The sequence below is a fragment of the Vombatus ursinus genome, unplaced genomic scaffold (assembly GCF_900497805.2).
Source record: "Vombatus ursinus unplaced genomic scaffold, bare-nosed wombat genome assembly UNPS02014832.1, whole genome shotgun sequence".
Classification (NCBI taxonomy): domain Eukaryota; kingdom Metazoa; phylum Chordata; class Mammalia; order Diprotodontia; family Vombatidae; genus Vombatus; species Vombatus ursinus.
In genome coordinates, this window is record NW_020954610.1 from 51,196,435 (window position 1) to 51,220,240 (window position 23,806).

The 23,806-nt window shown below is 40.5% G+C and overlaps 1 protein-coding gene across 4 annotated transcripts in view; it reads right to left on the reverse strand.

The window, feature by feature from the left end:
- Positions 1-23,806, reverse strand: part of CIITA (class II major histocompatibility complex transactivator) — an 83,143-nt gene that overhangs the window by 21,894 nt on the left and 37,443 nt on the right. For 3 of the 4 annotated variants that reach the window (XM_027839179.1, XM_027839178.1, XM_027839181.1), the window contains exons 2-5: positions 12,054-12,200; positions 9,046-9,138; positions 2,368-2,424; positions 1,968-2,054 (exon numbers count right to left, since the gene is read on the reverse strand). In XM_027839179.1, the coding sequence (XP_027694980.1) occupies positions 1,968-2,054; positions 2,368-2,424; positions 9,046-9,138; positions 12,054-12,200 (384 nt within the window). The remainder of the gene's footprint in view (positions 1-1,967; positions 2,055-2,367; positions 2,425-9,045; positions 9,139-12,053; positions 12,201-23,806) is intronic. The other variant, XM_027839180.1, reaches the window with a different exon arrangement.

The following is a 23,806-nucleotide window of genomic DNA, read 5'->3' on the forward strand; positions in this document are numbered from 1 at the left end:
CATTTGTTTGAAAGAAACCATAAGGCTGTAAAGTCTCCATATAGTAGAAAGGATCCATTTTCTTATGAGTCACAAGGACCATTTTCAACATCTCTATTTGTGCCTGTCTTGCCTCTCCTTTTCTTTTTCCTGCTACCTAAACTACTGCAGTGGCTCCAGCATGACTTGGATCCTGTGAATTTGTTTTGGGCCCTAAATTTTGAATGTGGTTTATTTTGAGAAGGCAGCCACACATGGTCGACAGAGATGACTCCACTGGCTCCCCTTCCATGGTTTCCCCTGATTATCTCCAAGCCAAGAAAGCACATCAGCATGCCCAGAACTTGATGATGACCCATACCCACTCCCATCCTGCTTGACAGCAGAAAGCTCAAGAAAGTCCTGATGCTAACTTGCCATCTCAATTGGGGAACTGCTCTATGACGGGAGATATAGCATGGGACCAATTTAACATGAAGGCACGGGACCAAAACATGAGGAAACTAGAGCAGGAAGACCTTCACAATCAGGTACTAAGCATTGAAGAGATCTAAAGACATAAAGATGGACAAGTAAACTTTGTACCACTCCATCTTATTTTCAGGGAATTAAGCATCCATTTCAGATTTCTGAGTGAATGAGTTTTAATTATCCAAGAATCTGGATAAGATTATTATCAATCAACAGTATGGACTGAGCACCCACTATGTATAAAGCTTTGTTTTGGAAACTGCTGGAGGTAGTTGAAAAGTAGCAGACACGGCCCTCATGCTCGGGGAGGTTATAATGTAAGGAAGAAGGCAAGATATCCCAGAAAAGTCTAAAGCCTATAGGCAAGGACTTTATACAAAACAGGACCAGCCAACACCATTGTAAGGTACTATAGTTATCAGCATTTAACAGGTACTGAAGAAAATGCAGAATAGGGACAATTAATTCATTCAATAAAAATTTATTAAGTGCTTGTTATGAGCAAGGGATGGTACTAGGGGCACTGAACAATCTAGAAAGTCTTTCGTTAGATTGTATGCTTCCCATTAGATTTTAAATTCCTTAAGAGCAAGAACTGTCTTTTGCTTCTTTTTATATCTCAATGCACAGTGCCTGGCACATGGTAGGCACTTAATTGATTGATTAATTTCTGGAGGAAAGGCAAAACTTGGAGGCAAGGGTGGAAGGAATATGAGTTTGCAAGGGAAGACAGGAAGGCAGAAGATGATGGAATGACTTTGTGTCAAGGCTCCAAGATGAAAGCAAGTGATTGTAAAAATGGGTTTTTCTATTTTAGGCTGAGCATTGTGGGACAATAAAAGGTAATTACCTTAGTGGATAATCTTAAGTTCAGAGGTGGTAATCATGAGTGGAAAAGAGATGACAGAAACCCAAAGCTCCCATGAAAAGGGCAATAAGAAAGTGGGTAGCAGAAACATGTGAACCCTTTCAACAGAGAAGGATAGAGCTGGACTGAGATGTAATTTTGGTACATGGTCAATGTGGGCATTAGTTTTGCTAGATTATGCTTTCTTTTTCCTTTTTCTTTGCAATTGGAAAGAGATGGGAAGGAGAGAAAATAAATTTTTGTTAATTGAAATAAATTTTGAAGAAAAGAAACAGGTGAACTGCTAGAAGATAGAAATTCCTCTAGGTGTCCAGATTTTGGTTATCTTGTGAAAGGGGACTTCACCAAAAGAATTTCTTTAACCTCTTTGGGACACCAATGGTGGCATTAGAAAAGTGGAATTTCATAGTACAGCGTACTTCAAATTCTATGCGAAGGACCTAAATGGAAGAAGCAATTGGAAGATACCGCAAGTTTCAGGACAGTGACTTTGTAGTCCCAGGGAAGCATTTTAATCCAAGTGGTGTTTCAGAAAGATGGCCCTAACTCCTTAGTAAGGGATAGAATGAAGTATTCAAGGATGTTTGGGGAGAGGGGAGGGAGAGCATGACTGCCATTCCCAGTGAAAACTGCTAGGTCATTCACTTACATCTTTTCTGACATTTCTGTGATTTCTGGGGTATCTCAGTCAATGCATCTATATTCTCGTTGACCACCTCATCTGGGCCAATGTTGCCTAATATGGAGGAAAGTCAGTCAGTCAATAAACATTTATCAGGCACCTGATATGTGCCAGGCACAAGCAAAGAAACAAAAGGAGAGAGAGAGGAAGGAAGGGAGGGAGGAAGAGAGAGAGAGAGAGAGAGAGAGAGAGAGAGAGAGAGAGAGAGAGAATTAGCTAATCTCTGAGTTGTGTCTCCACCATACCAAAGGCTAGGAGTCTCGCAAACTCATCAGAGTATTGTTGATGATGACCAGATGGAATGGCCTTCCCAGAAAGAATAAGCAAGAACACAAGGCCTATATCAACTAAGATATCCCAAACTTACCAAAAATGCCTTCTTTCTCTGGGTTTCGATCTGAGAACATGTATTCTACCAGTGCCGCTGCCAAGGAAAGAAAAAAATAATCCATCAGAAAGACCAAAGAAGTCTTCTACTTCCCATTGCCATGAAATATCATCCAATTATCTTCTGTACAAATGGGCTCTGTGGCCTTGCACCCTCTTTCCTTGAGCCAAGTCATCTGTGATTGTTTGCTTCAGCCTACTACCTGATGGGGACTGCTCAAGAGGCATTACTAAAGTTTGCACCATCACAAGAAGCAAGAAAAAGCAACATGGTAGTCATCCTGTCTAGCTATTCCCTTGTAGCAACCCATAACCACTCCCAAAAGCATCTGGGTTATACCTCTACAAAAGCTACCATAGAAGTGCCAAGTGCTCTGAGGAAGTGATCCCCCACCATCCTGGTCTTACAAAATCGGGCCTGGCCATTGGTGGGCAAGCTTCTTCTTTGGGAAGTCAAGTCATCCATTCATGGCAACTGTATTGTGATCCCCAGAGCACTCAGGAATTTTCCAAATTGCTCATGGCATGATCGTTTGTGACCTATCTCAGGAGGCCATCTATGATGAAGCAACATGTCAGTGAGCCCAGCAAAACCAGCTCTGGGCTTTCCTCATGAGTGTTGTCAGTATTCTCCCTGCTGCTCCACACTTCTGAAGTACACTAAGCATCAGGGCCCATCTCCCCTCCCTCATTTCTTCCCCTTCCCCTTCCTACCTAGCCCTTTAGGCTAAGCTTAAGTGTAACAGTAGTTGTCTTGTGTGTGTGTGTTTTTTAAATAAAAGAAAACAGAAGGAAACCCCCCCCCCAAAAGATAAGCAATCTTTCTTTCTTTCTTTTCTACTCACATGTTTTCCAGCAGCTCTGGAAACTTGTTTAACTTTACATTCAGCAGAAACTAATAAACTTTTAATAGTTTTTTTTTTAAATACAGGATGTAGAGCCAAGATGGCAAATTAGGGGCAGCTATCCAACTCTCCCAACATTCCCTTCTAAACAACTTTAAACAAATCAAATTTTGGAGCAACAGAGCCAACAAAATATTGGGGTAAGACATTTTTTCCAGGCAAAGGAAACTTCAGAGGTCAACAGGAGAAGTCTGCGACATCAGGGTGGAAGGCTGTCTAGGTCCCACCCACCTAGCAGTGGCAACAGTGGCCACAGCAGCAGCAGTAGCAGCTTTGGGAGCTCTCAACCCAGAGAGAGTAAGGAGTTCTGCTTAGAAAGAGATTATAGGGAACCCTTTGCTGACACTGGGTACAGCTAGTGCTGACTGTCAACACTATTGCCCATATGCAGTTCTGAGTAGCAGTTCCAGGGTGGAGAGGAGTGCTGAGGGTTGGTCACAAAGGAGCAGGGGCTCTGGTCATAGTTCCAAATTAAAAAGGAGCACTAGCAACTATAGGGGACCAGGGATCCTTCCTGGGTAAAGAGTAGAGCATAGATCAGGAGATCAGTGACCATACCTCTTCTTAGATCACGCCACCTTGGAAGCACTTGCATACTCCCAGAACTAACTCTGAAAACAGTAGCATGAAAAAGCCTGAAGCTTGAGACAGTGCCTCCCTAACCTCCGGTAAGCAAAGCCTAACTTTAATACAAAGTTCAAAGTCAAGAAATAAACTGGGAAAATGAGCAAACAACAGTAACAACAAAGAACTTGACCATAAAAAGTTACTATGGTGGCAGGGAAGACCAAGATATAAACTCACAAGAAGACAGCAATGTGAAACAGCTACCAAAAAAATCCTCAAAGAAAAATGCTAATTGGACCAAACTCAACAAGAATTCCCGGAAGAGTTAAAGAAAGAGATAAGAAAGATAGAGGAGAAACTGGAAAAAGAAATGAGAGTGATGCAAGAAAATTATGAAAGAAGAATTAGCAGGCACAAAAATTCACTGAAGAGAACTCCTTAAAAAATAGAATAGGCCAAATGGAAAAAGAAGTACAAAAGCTCACTAAAGAAAATAATTCCTTAAAAACAAAAATTGGGCAAATGTGAACTAATGATTCCAGGAGACATTAAGAAGCAATAAAACAAAGTCAAAAGAGTGAAAAAAAAAAAGAAAATGTGAAATATATCATCAAAAAAAACTTACCTGGAAAATAGATTGAGGAGGGATAATTTAAGAATTATTGGATTACCTGAAAGTCATATTCGATGAAAGAGCCCAGATATCATATTTCAAGAAATTATCAAGGAAAACTGCCCTGATATCATTGACCCAGAGGATAAAATAGAAATTGAAAGAATTCACCAATCACCTCCCAAAAGGAAAACTCCCAGGGAAGCTAGGTGGCACAGTGGATAGAGCACTAGCCCTGGAGTCAGGAAGACCTGAGTTCAAATGCAGCCTCAGACACATAAGAAGTACTAGCTGTGTGACTTTGGGCAAGTCACTTAACCCCAATTGCCTCACTCAAAAAAAAAAGAAAAGAAAAGAAAAGAAAGGAATGTTATAGCCAAATTCCAGAGCACCCAGGTCAAAGAGAAAATACTTCAAGCAACCAGAAAGAAACAATTCAAGTATCATGGAGCCATAGTCAGGATCCCACAAGATTTAGTTAAAGGAGCAGAGGGCTTAGTACTATAATATTCTAGAAGGCAAAGGAGCTAGGATTACAACCAAGAATAGACTACCCAGCAAAACTGAGCATAATCGTTCAGGGGAAAATGAAATAGGGGACTTTCAAGCATTCCTGATGACAAGACCAGAACTGAATAGAATATTTGACATTCAAACAGAAAACTCGAGAGAAGCATAAAAAGATAAACATGAAAAAGTAATCACTAAGGGACTCAATAAAGTTAAATTGTCTACGGGAAGATGATACTTGTTAATTCCTCAGAACTTTATCATTATTACAGCAGTTTAAAGGGAGTTTATATAGACAGAGGGCAAAGGTGCGAGTCAATTATGTTGCAATGATTTTTATGAAATGACGTGAGAAGGAGGAATGCACTGGAAGAAGGGAAAAGGGGAAGAATGGGGAAGTTTTTCTCACATAAAAAAAGCATGCAAATAAGAGTTGTTACTATGGAGACTGAAATAGGGGTGATAGCAGGCAATGCTTGAACCTCAGTCTCAACAGAATTGGTTCAAAGAAGGAAGGTGTGTGTGTGTGTATGTGTGTGTGTGTGTATGTTTACATGTATATATGTGTATGTGTGTGAATATGTGTGTGTATAAACTCGGTTGTGTTTAAAAATGTAACTTATCCAATAGGGAAATTGGAGGGGAAAGGTATTAGAGAAAAGGGGAGGACGATTAAAAAGGGGATAGATTAAGGGAAGCAGTGGTTAGAAGCAAAATAAACTTTTGAAGAAGAAAAGGGTAAAAAAGGAGGAGGGAAGAAACAAAACAAAGTGGGGTGGAGAGAAGTACACAGTGATTGTAACTATGAACGTGAAAGGAATGAGGTCATCCATAAAACAGAAACAGATAGCAGAATGGATTAGAAACCAGAATCAACAATATATTGTTTACAAGAGACACAATTGAAACAGAAAGACATAGACACAGAGTTAAAATAAAGGCCTGGAGCAGAATCTTGTACTTCAACTGAAGTAAAAAAGGCAGGGGTAGCAATCATAATCTCAAACAAAACAAAAGCAAAACTAGACCTAATTAAATGGAATAATCAAGGAAACTACATTTTGCTAAAAGTACCATAGACAATGAAGTAACATCAAAAATTTTTGCAGCAAGTTTCTCTGATAAAGGCCTCATTTCTCAAATATATACTGAGTATAGAACTGAATCAATACTTTTTCACAGGCTGTCTTCCATACCTTGAATGTATTCCTCCCTCACCTGTAGATGATGATTTATGTGGGTTTATTTCATATCCTGCAACTTCACAAAAGTTAATTGTTTTGACTAGTTTTTTAGTTGACTCTCTAAGGTTCTATAAGAATACCATCATATCATCTGCAAAAAATGATACTTTTGTTTCTTTATTGCCTATGTTTATTCCTTTGATTTCTTTTTCTTGTCTTATTGCTATAGCTAGCATTTCTGGTACAATATCGAATAACAATGGACATTGTTGCTTTACCTTTGCTCTTATTGAAAAGGCTTCTAGTTTATCCTCATTACAGATAATGCCTGCTCTTAATTTTGGATAGATACTACTTATTTTGATAAAAGCTCCATTTATTCATATGCTTCCCAGATTTTTTAAAAATAGGAATAGGTGTTGTATTTTGTCAAAAGCTTTTGAGGAGCAGATTATAAATTGGTATAGAGTTAGAAGAGAAAGTCAATTTAGGATGTATGTTAGGAACTTGGGAGTCTTGGGGGTTTGTGTCTGAGACTAGACTAGGAGAAGAACCAGGTGTGTGTGTGTGTGTGTGTGTGTGTGTGTGTGTGTGTGTGACACACAGAGAGAGAGAGAGACAGAGACAGAGAAGGAAGGAGGGAGGGAGTTTGAGGTGCACAGAAACTTGCTACAGTGGAAAGAACATTGTCTCTAGAGTCAGAAAAACTGTGTTCAATCCCACTTCTGCCACATACTCCCTGTGCTGCTTTGGTCAAAATAGTTTCCCTGGGTGTCAGTTTCCTCATTAATAAAACGAAGGGGTGGGGTTAGCCTAAATGATCTTTCAGGTCTCTTCCAGCTGTAGAGCTACGTATGATTTGAAGAAGAATGGAGAGAGAGAATTTTCAGCAACTGCAGAAGCTGGTATATCTGTTTTGTTCATTGAGTCCTGAGAGACTAAATGTGAAGCTTTGAGACCCAGTGACAGTTTTGGGGAGTATTGACAAATGGCCATTAATTAGATTTGATTCAGTACTATTTATCAACCAATCAACAAGCATTAAATGCTTACAATGTGACAGTATTGTGCTAGGTACTGAGTATCCAAATACATAGAATAAAATAATTCCTCTTTTCAAGGAGTTTACAGGGGGCATTATTATATAGAAATACATGTAAAAGAGAATAGATAAAAATAAATACAATGGTGATGAAATCACAAGTACTTTCCCTTTCCCTGAGTAGTTAAAGACAAAACAGTTAAAGGGAGAAAGCACCAGCATAGAAAGGCTTCATGCAGAGGTGGCACTTGAATTGTTTTTTAAAGGAAGTGAGGAATTTTATGAAGTAGAGGTGAAAAGGGCATGCATCTTAGGCACTGAGGAATGGCCAGTGCAAAGGCATGGAGATTGGAATTGGAAGGCCATGTGTGAGGAACAGAAAGAAAGCCAGTTTGACTAGATAGTAGAATACTGGTAGTGTAATGCAATATGTAATGAAGCTGGAAAGATAAGTTGGGGCCAGGTTGTGAAGGGCTTTAAAAGCTAAACAGAAGAGTTCATATTTTATCTCAGAAGCAATAGGGAGTCAGTGAAGTTTATTGAGTAGAGGAGTAACATGGTCACATAAGTACTTAAGGAAAATCACATTTATTTTGATTTTCTGAATTTATACTGCAAAAGAGAGCACTAGGCACAAGGAGGAAAGAGAAGAAACAGACCCGAGAGCTAAAGGCATAAGTGAGTATAAGTGGGTCCATGCCAGATACAGACAGAAAGTGCTATTGAAAAGAAATCTGGAAAGACAAGGTGGGGACACTGTATGAAAGACCTTTAATGTCAGAGGACATGAGGTAGAATCCTGACTTGGCTACTTAATTTTTGTGAGTCCTGAGGCAAGTGACCACCACTCTAATGCGGGGCTTGGACTAGTTGATCTCTAAGGTCCCTCCCAACTCTAAATCCAATGGTCCTCTGGATAACTGTCAGATCATGGAATAGGTATTTAGCTCTATAGTAAGTCCATAGTAATCCAAGGGGGAGAGATCTGCCTGTGATGGCAAATCCCCATGCCATCCTATGTAGTTCGGTTCTGCATCTGACTCAACCTTCTCTAGGGTGTAGCCTAAAGAAAGGATCTCACTTCACACATAGGTAGTATAAACAGGAGTGTGACTTCCTCTTCCATCCAACTAATTAATGCTTAAAATATTACCTTCGTTTGATTTAGAACAGTGATTTCATTGGTGTAGGAAGCTCCAAGAGGAGGAAGCCTGTCTGACCAAGGTAGGTCAGCACCTTTCAAATTACAATATTAGAGAGTTGCCCAAAGTGCTGAAGGGTTAAGCAACTTGCCCAGGGTCACACAGCCAGTATGTGTCAAAGAAAAAATTCAGGTGCCTTGGAGGGATATCACAACTCAATGTGGTACCTGTTTTATCAGACCCTTTTATGACAGCAGTTTTGGGTATAGTATTTGGGGGAAAGGGTGTGAGGGCTCATGTCCCTTGGGTGAAAGAGGAAGCCAAGAGGGAAAAGTGGAGGAACAAAGACCATAGATACATGCTTTACAATGTAGCCTTGGACTGTTTATACCCCCTGAGTGGGGGCGGGGGAGGGAAGTGGAGCAGGCCTTTCTGATAGCCCTCACCATCAACTCCCTTCATACTTCTTCCTTAGATTATGTGCCCTTCCCTTGCTTCCCCCATCCCCCCAACCCTTCTGTCACATTTCTGAGCCTGGGTTCACAATAAATAAGAGAATAAGATAGAGCAAAGACAAGAAAGTAAGAATATGAGTATATCTCTGGTGTTTGGGATTTTGTCATTGTTGTTTTAAATTCAAACCAAAGGTTAAAACACCACCACCACCACCATCACCTCTACCCATGCCCTCTTACCTATCCTTTCATAGGCCTCTCCTGTCCCCTCATCTTCTATGGCATTCCATAACCTGTTGACCTGATCACAGTTGATTGTGTCAGCATCAGGATCTGGAAGGAAAAGATGATTGGGTGAAATAGAAGTAGCATAGTGTTCTATCAAAAGAATCCTGAATCAAGAAAAAGAAGACCTGAGTTCAAATTCCTACTCTTCTGCTATCTGTGTGACTTACGATAAGTCACTTAACCTCTCTGAGCCTCCATTTATGCCTCTATAAAATGAAGCTATGGGCAGCTAGGTGGCACAGTGAATGGAGTGCCAAGCCTGGAATCAGGAAGACCTGAGTTCAAATCTGGCCTCAGGCTCTTACTAATTATGTGACTCTGAGCAAGTCTCTGAGCCCTGTTTGCCTCAGTTTCCTCAGCTGTAAAATGAGCTAGAGAAGGAATTGGCAAACTGCTTCAGTATCTTTGCCAAGAAAACCCTGGATAGAGTCACAAAGAGTCAGACAAGACTAAAAAACGACTGAACAACAACAAAATGAAGCTATTGAACTAGATAATTTCTAATATCCAGGTCAAAATTTGATGATCCTATGAGGAAGAAGGGGAAAAGAAATCTCTGGAACAGACAAGTAGAAAGAGGGCCCTCTTTCTGGGTGTGAGATTGAAGGGTTGAAGTTGAAAGAGGTTGAGGGATGATGAGGCTGAAGTAGAAGTCAGTCTCCACTCAATGAGTGCGATCTCTGTGATGGCCTTATGGTGCTGTCCATGGTGCTGTCCATGGTGCTGTCCATGGTACTGCCATGCTTACCGGGATACAAGTAGCCCAGCCTCTGGGCAGGATTTTGCTCTTAAACAGGGGCTGGGCCTGAACCCTGTGACTTTGTTTTAGGCCCCTAAGTGCCCTAGTTGGACCACACAATCTATATAGTCATACCAGTCAGAAAGTGTTTGAAGTAACTGCTAAGAATCATTTAGAGTTTGGAGTCACTGCTAAGAGGCAGCTAGGTAGTGTGGGGAATAGAGGGCTGGGCCTAGAGTTAGGAAGACCTGAGTTCAAATCTAGCCTCAGACACTTCCTAGCTGTGTGACTCCCCTCTGTCTGCCTCAGTTTCCTTAACTCAAATGAAGATCATAATAGTACCTACCCTCCAAGGTTGTTGTAAGGATCAAATGAGATCATATCTATAAAGTACAGAGTGCAGTGCCTGGTACATGGTGGATACTTAATAAATGCTATTTCCTTCTACTTTCTTTTGCCATAAAAACGTGAGTCAGATCAAAAACAAATGGAAAGCAGAAGATGAGGGGGGTAGCAACATGGTACAGTGAAAAGATCACTGGACATAAGAGACAGAAGATCTCTGGTTCCATTCAAGATCTGACTCCATTACTTACTTGCAGTACGGTCTTGGGCAAAAAAAGTTAGACACATCTGAGACTTAGTTTCTTTACTTGAAAAAAAATTACATGAATTGATTAAAATAGATGATTTCTAAGATCCTTGTGGCTCTATCATTCTTGATTCTAAGAAGCAAGGAAGAACATGTTTCTCAGATACTCCAGAATCTTCAGCAATTCTGTATTGTCCCATAGATAAAATACAAACTCATCTTGGAAGTTAAGTGTTTTTGGTATAGTCTGGCTACAGCCTACCTTTTTAGATTCTTTTTTTAAAAATTAATTTTCTTCATATATTCTCTGTTCCAGGCAAATTGGCTGACTTGTTTGTCCTCCAACAGCATTCCATCTCTCATCTCCCTGCTTTTCACAGTTTGTCCCCCATGCCTCTTGTAATGTACTTCCTTCTCATCTCATCCACTTAGAATATTTAGTTCTCTTCAAAACTCAAGTACCACTTCCTACAGGAAGTCTTACTTGATTGCCCTAGGTTTTAGTATTCTCTCCTTCTTCAAATTATTATGCATTTACTTATCTGTGTAAATGTTTTATTCCCTTGGTTGAACATAAATTCCTGGAGAGCACAGACTATTTTTTCATTTTATCTTTGTATCCCCAGCACCAAGTTAAAGTACATTGCTTTGCACAAAATAGATGTTTAATAAAGGATTGTTGTGGTTTCCTTTGATTGTAAGGGATTCCATGGAAGAACATACAATCTGAAACTGGCAGGAGATTATGAAGGTCATCTCATATAACCCCTTCATTCGACAGCTCAGGAAATGAAAGCACAGAGAAGTTTAGTGAACAGGCATGTAAGTAGTTGGTAGGAAATCTGATATTCTTTTTTTTCCCTCCAGCTCTCTTCATTTAATTTTCTTTTTTTGTATATGTGTGTGTAAATTTTTAAAATTTATTTTTAACTTAAATACAAAATGAGAAAATAAGAAAGAATGTTTCCATGTACACAGAAGAATATGAGGATTCAATATAAAATAATGAATTTCCATTTCAAGAAAACCTATATAACAAATAATACACATTGTTTTCAAAGCTACCCAGCTTTTTTTTTTTTCTGCTTCCTTCTAGGTTTTCTTTTGTTCTCTGCTGTGCACTTTTTACTTTATTTTTCCCCTCCTCTCCAGAAGGCTACAATTAGATGAGTGTATATACAAATATAAAAATATCTATAAATATATGCATATATATGTATATAGATACATATATGTATGTATACATATATATTATGTAAGATTGTACTATGCATATCTCCATTTGTAATTTTCTTTCTCTGGAGGTGGATAGCATCTTCTTGCATAGGTCCAAGTCTTCCCATGTTTTTCTAAATCAATTAGCTCATCATTTCTTATATCACAGCAGCATTCCAACACAATCATATCCTATCTAAGAGATTGTCTATGAAGGGTTTTTTCCCTGCTTTCGTTCTAGTCTTGGCTACGTTGGCTACATTAATATTTATACAAGGGAAATCTCATACCCAAACCAAGATCTTCTAATTACAAAACCAGCACCTTTCCCACTAAACCATGCTAAAGGCTGGGGGATGGTGTAAGGAGGTGGTGGGGTAGGATGTGTTTGAGTCCTTTGGAGGCATCACTCACCTGAAGAGTACTCAGTCTCTTCTTCTGCTGTCAGGGGCTGATCATAAAAATGCAAAAGTTGTAGGGGGTTGACGTCACTTTGGAGCAGCCCCAGGTAGCTTCCTTCTGCCAATGGCCCAGATTCCATGGCTGCACACTGATCGGTAGCTGAAACAAACAGAACATACTTTCTTAGCAATATAGCACTGAGTCAGCCTATTACCCACCACAAGGACCCCATTGGGTAGTAGGGAACATAAGTCAAGGGAAGTGGACAAATATTTATTAAATTCATATTGTGGACCTACAGAACACAGAATTAGAAGTCTCATGGTCCCGACATCCAATGAATTTACAATTTAGTTGGGAGATAAGGTAGAAACCCATGAAACAAAGAGCAATACAAGACAGTCACATTCTCTATATCCAAGTGTTACACAGTGGGATCCAGATGTGAAATACTATAGAAATGTGGAAAAGAAATCAACGGAAGATAGAGGGAAGATTTTATGGAAGAGATAGAACTTGAGCTAAGTCTTGATCTAAAGGATCTCTAAGGTCCCTTCTAGCTCTAATATTCTTCTTCTTCTTCTTTTGGAGGCAATTAGGGTTAAGTGACTTGCCCAGGGTCACACAGCTAGCAAGCATCTGAGGCCAGATTTGAACTCAGGTCCTCCTGACTTCAGAGGTGCTGCTTTATCCTTTGCCCCACCTAGCTGCCCCTAATATTCTAAAACATTCTAGTGTATTGGTGAAAAAGAGAAGGGGTTCTTTGAGGGGAGGAGTTAAGAGCATGAACAAAGGGACAGAAGAGGAGGGATTTGTAGTGACTGAAGGTGCAGTCATAAGAAATAGCTCTACTCAACAAATTCCAGTGGCTCCCTGTTATCTTTAAAACCAAATATGAACTTCTTTAGTTGGCACTTAAAGCTGTGCATGATCTGGACCCTCTCCCTCTTTCCAGTCTTCTTACACACTAATCACTTCCACACAATCTACAGTCCAGAACCAGTGGCCTCTGTACTATCAAGCACACAAGGTGCTCCATCTCTTGTCTTGGTATCTTTGTATGGGTCATCTCCAATGACTCCTTCCTCATTCCTCCCTCTTAGAAACCTTCCAGTTTTAACTCAAATGAAAACCTTTTCCAGACCTTCTAGTGCTTTGTCTTCTGAGGTTATCTTCCCTCTACTACAGGGGTTCCTCACCTTTTGGGTGTGTGTGTGTGTGATGGGCCTTTTGAGAGTCTGGTAAAACCCATGGACCCCTTCTTGGAATGCTTTTAAATGCATAAAATAAAATACATAGGATTACAAAGGAAAACAATTATATTGCAATGTAGTTATCAAAATATTTTTTAACACCAGCCACCTCTACTATATATTCATATTAATGTATGTGTTGTCTCCCTCATTAAAATGAAAGTGCCTTGAGGTCAGGTCCTGTTTTTGTTCTTTCTTTGTATCTCCATTGATTAGTACAGTGCCCAACACTGACATAGTAAGCATTTATTAAAAGCTTTTTGATTGATTAATAGCACATACATTTACACCTCACTTTGTAATCTGAGCTCCTCTCACAATAATCATGCAGATAAGAGGAAAAGAAACTAATGACCCCTCCTGCCTGATTATACGGTTATCCCTTCCACGTCACGACTTTCTGCATTGAAGTTTCAATATATCACGGGTCAGCATAAGAAATCAAGTGAGATTTTTTTGGTAGTTTTGAGGAAGCTGCAGTCAGCACCCAAAGGCCACCAGATGACACAGAAAAAGTTTAGAAGCTCAGAAATGCATAAAATACATGTATAGTATTGTATAATATCAATATATTTTCTCTTTTAGTATTATAATAATTCAGACTTCCTCTCTGTAAACCTCCTGGTTTACCTATATGAAGGGAGGGCCAAAAATGTTTACACAGATTTTCCATGGGGGTGCTGCACCCCTCACCTCTGCAATGTGGAAGGGATGACTGTACTGATACTTTCTAACAACTTTCCCCAATCTGGTAAGTCCTAAAACCAAGCACAGCAGAGAGGTTACCCCAGCTCCTCACAGAGAAACAACTTTTCCTTCTTGTGGGCCAGCCTTTGCAAAGGCAGCCTCTTCTATAAAAGAGTCAGGGTGGAGGCTGTCCTCACACACACACACACACACACACACACACACACCAGCTGTGTGGGAGGGGGCAACTATCTGTGACCAACAGAAGAAGAACTGAGAGTGTATCGCTGTCCAATTTCTGGAACGGAAGGAGGCTGTATAGCATTGTGGTTGATGCCTAGTCTAGGAGGACTCCAGGGGGTTATTGATTAGACATGAAGAACTCAATCTGTTTTAGCACCTTAAGTGAGGGAGGGATCCTATCCGCCCCATGCCCCAAGGCCACCCATGTCTTTCCCCAAAGGCTATGTCATTTGCTTTCGACTTTTTTCCTCTCCAGACATGGTGTCATACAGAGCATTGTTTTAGGTTCTAGGTCAGCCTTGTGGGACAAATCACTTCACCTTTCTGGGGCTCAAATTTCTTATCTGTTAATTGGAAATAATAATATCTGCCCTAACCTACTTCATGGGGTGATGTGATGATCAAATAAAAAAATAATTGTAAACCAACCTTAAAACCTATGAAGCAAAAAATACAAGGATATTATCATTACTACTACCACCACCACCACCACCACTATTAATCTTATTTTCATATTTTTGAGGAGTTCAGATAAAAGTTCCTGGGATAAATAGGATCATAATTTTAGCCTTTTATATTAATGTTCTGTGGACTATGGATAAAAAACTGCCTTTTTGTAACTGAGTAAAAATATTGGGATAATAATGATGATGATCAGCATTACCAACTACTTCTATTTGTCATATTAGAGAGGCTAAAGGGGATTCCAACATCTCCTAACTTGTTCCAATGTGGCCTCTTAATTTTTTTTTTTGAATCACTGAGAATTCCCATTAGCAAACCTATATTCAAGAGTTAGAGGAAAAATGTAATCCTAAGGTTAAATACTTTATCCTATTTTGGGAATTAGCCATCATTTGGGCTTATCTGCAGAATAAATGCCCATTGAATGAAAGGAGAGAATCAGTTTCAACAAGGGCCTCATAAGACTTGAACTTTGACAGCTTGTGTAGTCAAATACAGAGCCAGATCATTGATCTGAATACCCAGGCCATTCTAGGTTACTGACCCAATCAAGGAGTAAGAAGATGTTTGTGAGGTCAGTCTAACCTGAAAAGATCTCTTGTTCAACCCTGGAGCAGTGCTGCTCCCTTTGACCAATACTCCTTTATTTTCTCACGAGTTCAACATCTGTTTGGCCTTTGGGCCATGTCTGCAGAAGCTCAGAAAAAAGTGGCTACAGGTAGTTTTGTTTACTGAGGCATTCAGCCTGTCTCAGCTCCAGTTTCCTGCTTCTCTTCTCACACTCTTACAATAAAGGGGAGAGGTCAAGTAACAAACTGATTATATTTGGGAGTCAGGTCAGTTGTTTCCACACTGAGCTACTTCTCTTCTGCAGATATCTCTATTGAACCCCAAGGTTCACACCTGGTTTACCTAAACAAACCTTACTATCAACCTTGACTTTACCCTTCATTTGCAGGAAATACTAGCAGCTATATGGAGTGCTTGCTCCCTCCTGCCTTTATTTCTCCTTTTGAGATCCTTTACAGAAAACACTAAGCTGATAGTGTTTTTAGGATGTCCTCTTCTAAAAGCCTTTCTGCTCTCATTCCCATCTCTACTCTCTGAAGTGTTGGCTTAGATTCTCCATTCTTCAGAATGGCATTGCTCATTTCCATCATAGCTAACATCTAAGTACCCCTACCCTCTTCCGCTATAATCTCTATTTTCCAACCTCCTTCCTAGCTAGGAATCTTCCTCTAAATAACAAGATTGAGAGCTGTAAATGTACAGCTCCTACATTTTGTAGAAGAGAAAACCGAGGCCCAGAGAAATTAAGTGCTTTGTCCAAAGCTACACAGTAATAATAATAATTAGAGCTAACATTTAAATAGCTAACATGTGCCAGACACTGTGTTAAGAGCTTTACAATTACTATCTCATTTGATCCTCAGAGCAACCATGGGAGGTAAGGTGCTATTGTGATCTCCATTTTACAGATGAGGAAACTGAGGCAGACAAGAATTAAGTGACTTGCCCAGAGTTACCAAGTTAGTAAGTGTGTGATGATGGATTTGAACTCAGGTCTTCCTGATTCCAGAATCAGTACACTGTGTCACCTAACTGCCCTATCCCAAGGCTCCATCACAAGCCCACTTTTCTTTTCTTTCTATGCTCTCTTTTTTGGTAATCACATTAGCTCTAATGGATTTGATTATGATCTCTGTGCAGACCTTAGATGTCCCAGATCTATATATTCAGCTCTCCTTTCTCTTCTAAGCTCCTATCATGTATCTTTGGCTCATTTTTTTGACATCTCAACTTGAATGTCCTTGAGACTTCTCAAATTCAACATGTCCAAAATAGAACTTATTATTTTTCTTCCCAAACCTACCCTCATCCTAACTCCCCTATTTCTGTCAAGAGTACTACCATTCTTCTAGTCTTCCAGGTTTGTCATCTAGTAGTCAATCTTGACTCTACTTTCATTTACTCTTCAAATTCAACCCTTTGCCAAGTCTTGATCATCCTACCTTCAAAACATTACCTGAATCCATCTCTTTCACATCACTCACATGGCCACTACCCCTTCTCTCCACCCTAATTCACACCCTCATCACTCCTAACTGAGCTTCCAACATCCAGCCTCTCACCTCTCCAATCTGTTCTCTGAACAGATGCCAAAATGATATTCCTAAAACACAAATCCAACCATGTCATCTCTATGCTTAAGATGTCTCATGGATTTCCCATTGCCTCATAAACTAGAAACTCCTCTGTTTGTATCAAATAAGATAACAAGAGCTTTATAAACCTTAAGGTGCCATAGAAAGGTTAGTTATTATTTTGCTCTGTTTTGCATTTAAAGTCCTGTATAATTTGGGTAACCTTTCTTTCTAAGCTGATCACCCACTATTTTTTTTTTTGGATTATATTCTCTACTTTCCAGCCAAATTGACCTATTTCCTAGTCTCCATACACAACATTCCATGTCTTATCTGCATGACTGTATAATTCTTCTTGTGTGCTATTCCTCTCCACCTTGACTCTTAAAACTTCTAGCTCCTTTCAAGTCTCAGTTCAAGTATTACCCCCTTGCAAGAGGCCTTTGCTTACTGATTACTCCAATTACCCGTGTATGGTGACAATCTCTCCCCTTCCATAATACTAATTTGTTGTTGTTGTTCAATTGTTTTCAGTCACATTCAGTTCATGACCTCATTTGGGGTTTTCTTGGCAAAAACACTGAGTGGTTTGCCATTTCCTTCTCCAGCCCATTTTATAGATGTGGAAACTGAGGCAAACAAGGTTAAATGATTTGCCTACAGTGATACAGCTAATAAGTCTTTGAGGCCAGATTTGAACTCAGGAAGATGAGTCTTCCTCACCCCAGCACTCTATACGCTGTGCCACCTAGCTTTCCAATAACAGTAATAGCTCACATTTATATAAATCTGGTTATGTGCCAGGCACACAACTAAGTGCTTTGCTTTGTATAACTAAGTGCTAAGTGCTTTGCAATTACTATCTCATTTAATCCTTGTTTGCCTCAGTTTGCTCACCTGTAAAATGGTAATAATAATAGCATCTACCTCCCAGGGTTGTTGTAAGGATTAAATGACTTGTCCAGGTTCACATAGCTAGTAAGTATCTGAGGCCAGATTTGAACTCAGTCTTCCTAACACCAAGCTGACATTACTTACTGCACCACAATGCTAATATTTTGTATTTATTTTGTTTTTACTCATTATATTCAATTAGTAGAATATAAACTCCTTTAAAGCAGGGACTCTGATTTTTGTCTTTACTCCTTGGCATCTAACATGGTGTCTAGCCCATAGAAGATGTTTCTTAAATGTTTGTTGAATTGAATCTGGCTCATTGTTTTGTATCCTGAATGTGTGTGTGTGTGTGTGTGTGTGTGCACATGTGTGCGCATGCATGGCACGTCTGGTTAGTGGGACAAGGGAATAGCAATCCTTTGACTAGCTTTTCAGCCCTACCTACATCCTTAATTTATATAGCATGGGACACTGGCAAGAATGTTCAATTTAGAGTCAGAGGAGCTGGGTTCAAATCCTGACTGCTACTTATTAGCCATGCAATCTTTGGCTAGTCACTTTAACTCCCTGGGCCTCAGTTTACTCATATGTAAAATAGAGGTAAGAATACTTGTGCTAATTATTTCACAGGGTTGTTGTGAGGAAAAGTGCTTTGCACTATATAAACATGGGTTATTTTTATTTATTATTGAAATAAGTGGATTGAGGTAAATGTTTTCTGGGATTCCTCCCAGATCTAAATCCTATGATCCTAATTTTTCTCCAAAATTTCCCAGTCCTCTCACAAGTTCTTCTTCCTTTTAGCCTGTCAGCCCACCTAACCACTCTCATATGGCTTAGTTTAAACCAACCTTCTCTGCCGCTCCCTACCCCAGTCCTCCCACAGCTTGGCTCTGGAAAGGAATGCTCCCCCTTATGAAGGGTCAGTTGCTTTTACTTTCTCCCTTTGGTTAATTATTTAGGGATGTGTCAAATTTGAAATTACACCTGTTTCCTGGGGCCCCAGGGAGGGGAAGGGCAGGTTTGGAGGGGGCTGCAAGCTGTTATCTGAGATAGCTAGTTCATCATAAGGAACCATGAGTGCAGAGGAAGGAAGAGTGTTAGTAAATTAATGAAGTTCCCCTTTTCCCTTATACCTGTGTCATATGTTTGATGAATGACCAAAATGGCACAGTTGGGGATGGAGAGGTGTAGGAAATGGGCAACTGTAGCTGAATTATTGATCACATCCTCTGCTTTTCCTTTTCTTTGGACTTCCCACCTTCAGAAAACCAGAAAGATCCAGGAAGAAGAACCATAGACCTGGGAGTCTGGGGTCAGGTTAACAAAGTTTGTCTCATTGCTTTTTGAAGAGATGAAAGCATACATGTTATTATTTGAAGGAAGATGGGAAAGCCATCTCTCACACTGGGCTCTTCTCATGCCCATTTACAATTCTACCACACCCTTCACTCCCCTGGGCCTTAAAGACTTTTCTGCCTTCCTCAGTCTCCTGTATAGAAGCAAACACCCCCAGGAAGGATGTCACCTTACCCTCTAGACAGCTAATGCCTTTGCCCAAATGAGTCAGCTGAGAAAACAGCCCAGTGGGAATGGGATATAGGAGAGATATGAGGAGAGTGACACGAGCCCAGGATCTGGAAGAGATTACTCTCTGCTATTGTCCTCTCCTTGAACCCTCTAGCTATCATTATTATCTCTTGCCTCAAATATTTCTAGAGAACTTTGATCTCTCTTTTGCCCTATTTCACTCCCTACACTTTATTATATTTATACAGGTTATGTCATATTCCTTCTTCCAAGTAAGCCCCCTGAGGGCAGATTCTTTTTGACTCTGTGTGCTCAGCTCTTGGGACAATGCCTTGAACAGTTGTTTTAATAAATGTTTTTGAAGGGGTGGTGTAAAGGATTACCAAGACAGACGTCTCAGATGGTCGTTTTTCTTAGAGGTGGCCCGAAGGGATAGTAAATTGGGAGGAGATAAAGAGGAAGATGGTGAGAGAACAGGTTGGGTTCCAGAGATTAAAACATATAAGGAGAACTTTCCCTCCTCTGAAATGCTTGGGCAGTTCTCAGATCATTTCTCTCTCCTTCCTCTCCTTTCTACTTCACCCTAGCTACTCTGACACTCTTCAAAGAAAACAGTCTGACCTCCCTCTAGTTGTTCATGATGTCTATCTGTCTGCCTGGCCTTTCTATGAGATGGTAATCTCTGCTCTAAGGGCTGACACAGATCTATTCCCTGACCCTAAATCCCAGTGCCTGGTGCTTAATAGGTATACCAATGGTTCAAAACTCTGACAATGCATGGAGTGATATACATCTAAAGAGCTCACAAATATTCTCCTCTAATATCCTTACAGAGCCATAGAGATATGGGAGAGTGTGGCCTCATGTTATCAATGGGGAGGCTGAGGCCCAGAAAGTAGAAGGTCCATTATCTTAGAGTTGTACAAAATCTCAGCAAATTTGCACTCAAGATAGTCCATTTTGGTTGTGCAATAGATAGAGAGCTGGGTCTGGAGTCAGGAAGACCTATGTTCATATCTGACCTTAAACACTTATTAGATGTGTGAACCTGGGCAAGTCATTTTTAACTTCTGTCTGCCTCAATATCCTCAACTGTAAAATGGGGATAATAATAGCACTTACTTCCCAGAGTTGTTGTGAAGAGATAGATGAGATTTGTAAAGGACTTGGCACACTGCCTGGCACATAGTAGGTGCTTAATAAATACTTGTTTCTTTCCTTCCTATGTGCTTTAGTTTCCTCATCTATAAAATGAGGAGATTGGACTACAATGCTTTCCAATCCTGTTTCTATGATCCTATAGAATTCACGGAGATGTAGAGCTGAAGCAGCTAGGTGGCGCCATGAATAGAGCACTGTCCCTGGAGTCAGGAGCACTTGACTTCACATCTGTCCTCAGACACTTAGTAGCTGTGTGACCCTGGGCAAGTCACTTAACCCTGATTGCCACCAAGAAAAAGACATAAAGCCAAATATCTTAGAGAGAATTAAAATTTTTGACTGACAGGATTGGGCAGCTTCCATGTAAAGAGTCCAGTTGGTGAAATGGAAAAAAGCAGAGAGCCAGGTGAAGCTAGGAAACCTAGATTTTAGTTATAGGTTTGCCACTAACTGTATGGATGACCTTAAGTTCCTGCTCCTATTTGGACCTTTGTTTCATGAGATCCTAGGATCATAGATATAAAAGGGGAAGGAACCTTGTAGATCATGTCTTTCACCCCATCATTGTACAGATAAGGAGACTGAGGTCTACAGAGTTTAAGTGATTTGCTCCAAAATCACACAGTAAGTAGCAGAGGCAGGATTTAAACCAAGCTGCTCCAATTCTAATCAATTAGTACCTGTTTCTCATATATTACAAATAACAATATTGGGCTAGGTGATTTCCAGATCCCTTCTTGTTCTAACACTCTATGGTTTGAAGATGGCTGGTCTTCTTCAACAGAGAAAGATGGAATCTGAGAGGGGAGAGGGTCAAGGTACAACTCACCCTGCCCAATACCAAAAGACAGGAATCAGCAAGAGTGGGCATCTGGTCCTTGGATAAGAGAGGAAAGGATGAATCAGGCCAGTACCCCGTTTTATATGGGGTCAGGCTGAAGGAAACTGAGCTGCTGATCTCCCTGGATAAACCCTGTGTATCTATCTCCTCTGAGAGTAGCCTCTGGGGAAGGGGAGGGGTATCTACACAAACTGAGGTGACAAACTGTGGTTTGTTGAGCAGTGGTGTGAAACCAGGCCATCTGCAGGAGCAGCACACTGCCAAAAACAGATGCCTGTTTACCCAGCCTTACTTTGCCATGGAGGGCTTTTTTTTTTTCAAACAGTCAGTCAGTGCTTTCAAACCCTAGATCCTGCTTAGGCCTCCACCAGCTTTCTAACCAAGATAGTGATATATTAGCTAGGGTATTCTTAGAAACTCCACTTCAGTTACTTTATCCTCCACTGGGCTAGTCTACCAAAGATTGTGTGAAAAACTATAACACATGCTACCTCATTACAAAGGAGGTAGATCATCTATAAATCCTAAAACATGAGAGACAGAGAAACAGAGCCAAACAGAGACAGAAAGAGAGACAGACAGTGAGACAGAGAGAGGAGAGAGACAGAGAGACAGAGACAGAGACAGAGAGAGAGAGACAGAGAGTAGAGAGAAAGAGAGAGAGACAGAAAGAGAGAGAGAGCGAGAGAAAACCAACTTTCTTAAATTGGGGTTTAAGGAGATCTGAGCTCTATGGTTTTGATGGACCATTTGCTGGTAAGGTATTAAAATGAAGTGATTAAATTTCCTCTTCTTCCCAGTCCTTCCCTTTGTTTTTTTTTGTTTGTTTTTTGTTTTTGCAAGGCAATCAGTGTTAAATGACTTGCCCAGATTCACACAGCTAGCAAGTGTCAAGTGTCTGAGGCCATATTTAAACTCAGGTCCTTTAGACTCCAGGGCCAGTGTTCTATCCACTGTACCACCTAGCTGCCCCTCTTCCCTTTGTTTTTTAAAAACCAAGTCTGTTGAGTTCATCTCAATCAATCAACACTTACTAAGTCTCTACCATGAACCAGGCACTTTTAAGCACTCAATATAACATTGAGACAGTCCCTGTCTTCAAGAAGCTTATACTCTGTCAGGAGAGGTAACATGGATACATAGATATATTAAAAATAAACATAAGGGCTTTTCTAGGAATTATGGGGAGAGGTATTAGCAGCTGAGAAGATCAAGAAAAGCCTACCATAGAAGGTGGCACTTGATCTGAGCTTTGAAGGAAATTATGGATTTTGTGAGGTGATGATGGGAGCCAGTCTGTGCAAAGGCAGAGAAATGGAATGTTGTAGGTGAAGAATAGCAAGTTGGGCTTCATCATAGGGCATGTGAAGGTTCATAATACACTATAAGGTTGGAAATACAGGCAGGTTGTGAAGGGTTTTAAATGTCCCATGAAGGAATCTGTATTGATACTATCAATTTGTGCTTTAAAAATATTACTTTGGAGTAGCAGCGGCAGCATTGCTCCAATTGGCTCCTCAAGCTCCAGTCTCTGATCTTGATTCCAGGGCAGACATTGTACCACTCAGACCCAGAGTGGACCTAGGCTGCCTGAGACTTTCAGTGACATCAGGGTGTGTCATACACACAACGATGGGGTGGGCAAGAGAACAAGCAGAACTCCAAAGATGGGAGGCAAGATTAGCCAGAAGGAGTGCAATATAAATGATGAGAAAGCCAAGGATGAAGACAAAAAGGCTGAAGAAGCTGGTGTAGAATAAGAAGAAACTCCTAAGGAGAATGACGAGAACCAGACAGTGGCAGAGACCACAGATGGGAAGAACCACAAAGTGCAGACCAGTAAAGTTTCACAGATCACTGCTAACAGGATTGAAGACAAAGAATCAGAGAAAGATGCAGTGGCAGGCAAAGAGGCTCTGAAATCAGAGCCTGAGAAACCCTGATGCAAAGGCAGAGCAGCAGAAGGATATGGAGTAGGAGCAGACTGTTGCTACAGCTCCCAGTAGTGATGCTTCTGACTTCAGTGTCTAGCACTGAGGCAAAGATCTCCAGTCTTCAGAGGCCATAGCAACTAGTAAAACAGATGACAAGAGCAAAAAGGAAGGGGGAAAAAAGACTGAGGCTTGCCCAAGAAATTAAAAGTGAAGAGGCTCCAGTTTAGACTAAAAACCTAGCAGCAGCTACTGCTTCTTCCAAGGAGACCCCAGCAGCAGGGGAAGCTCCCAGCTATATGCCTAAGGCCCAGGAACCTGTAGCCCCAGCAGAAGGAGTTAAACCTTCTGAGGCTCTGACTGCTAATTTGGATCAAACCATAGCAGTGAAAAATGAATATCCTACTGAAAATTAAAATAATACAATCACTTAAAAACTCGCTCTCTCGCTCTCACTCTCTCTCCTCCCAGCTGCACTAACTTTTTTCGAATCTGAAATAATGATATATATTGCTTCCCCCTCCGCCCAAAAAAGGATGTCCCATCAAGAGAGGGAAGGAGGTTGTGGGGGAGAGAATCCAAATAGTATTTTTGTGGGGAAATATCTAATATA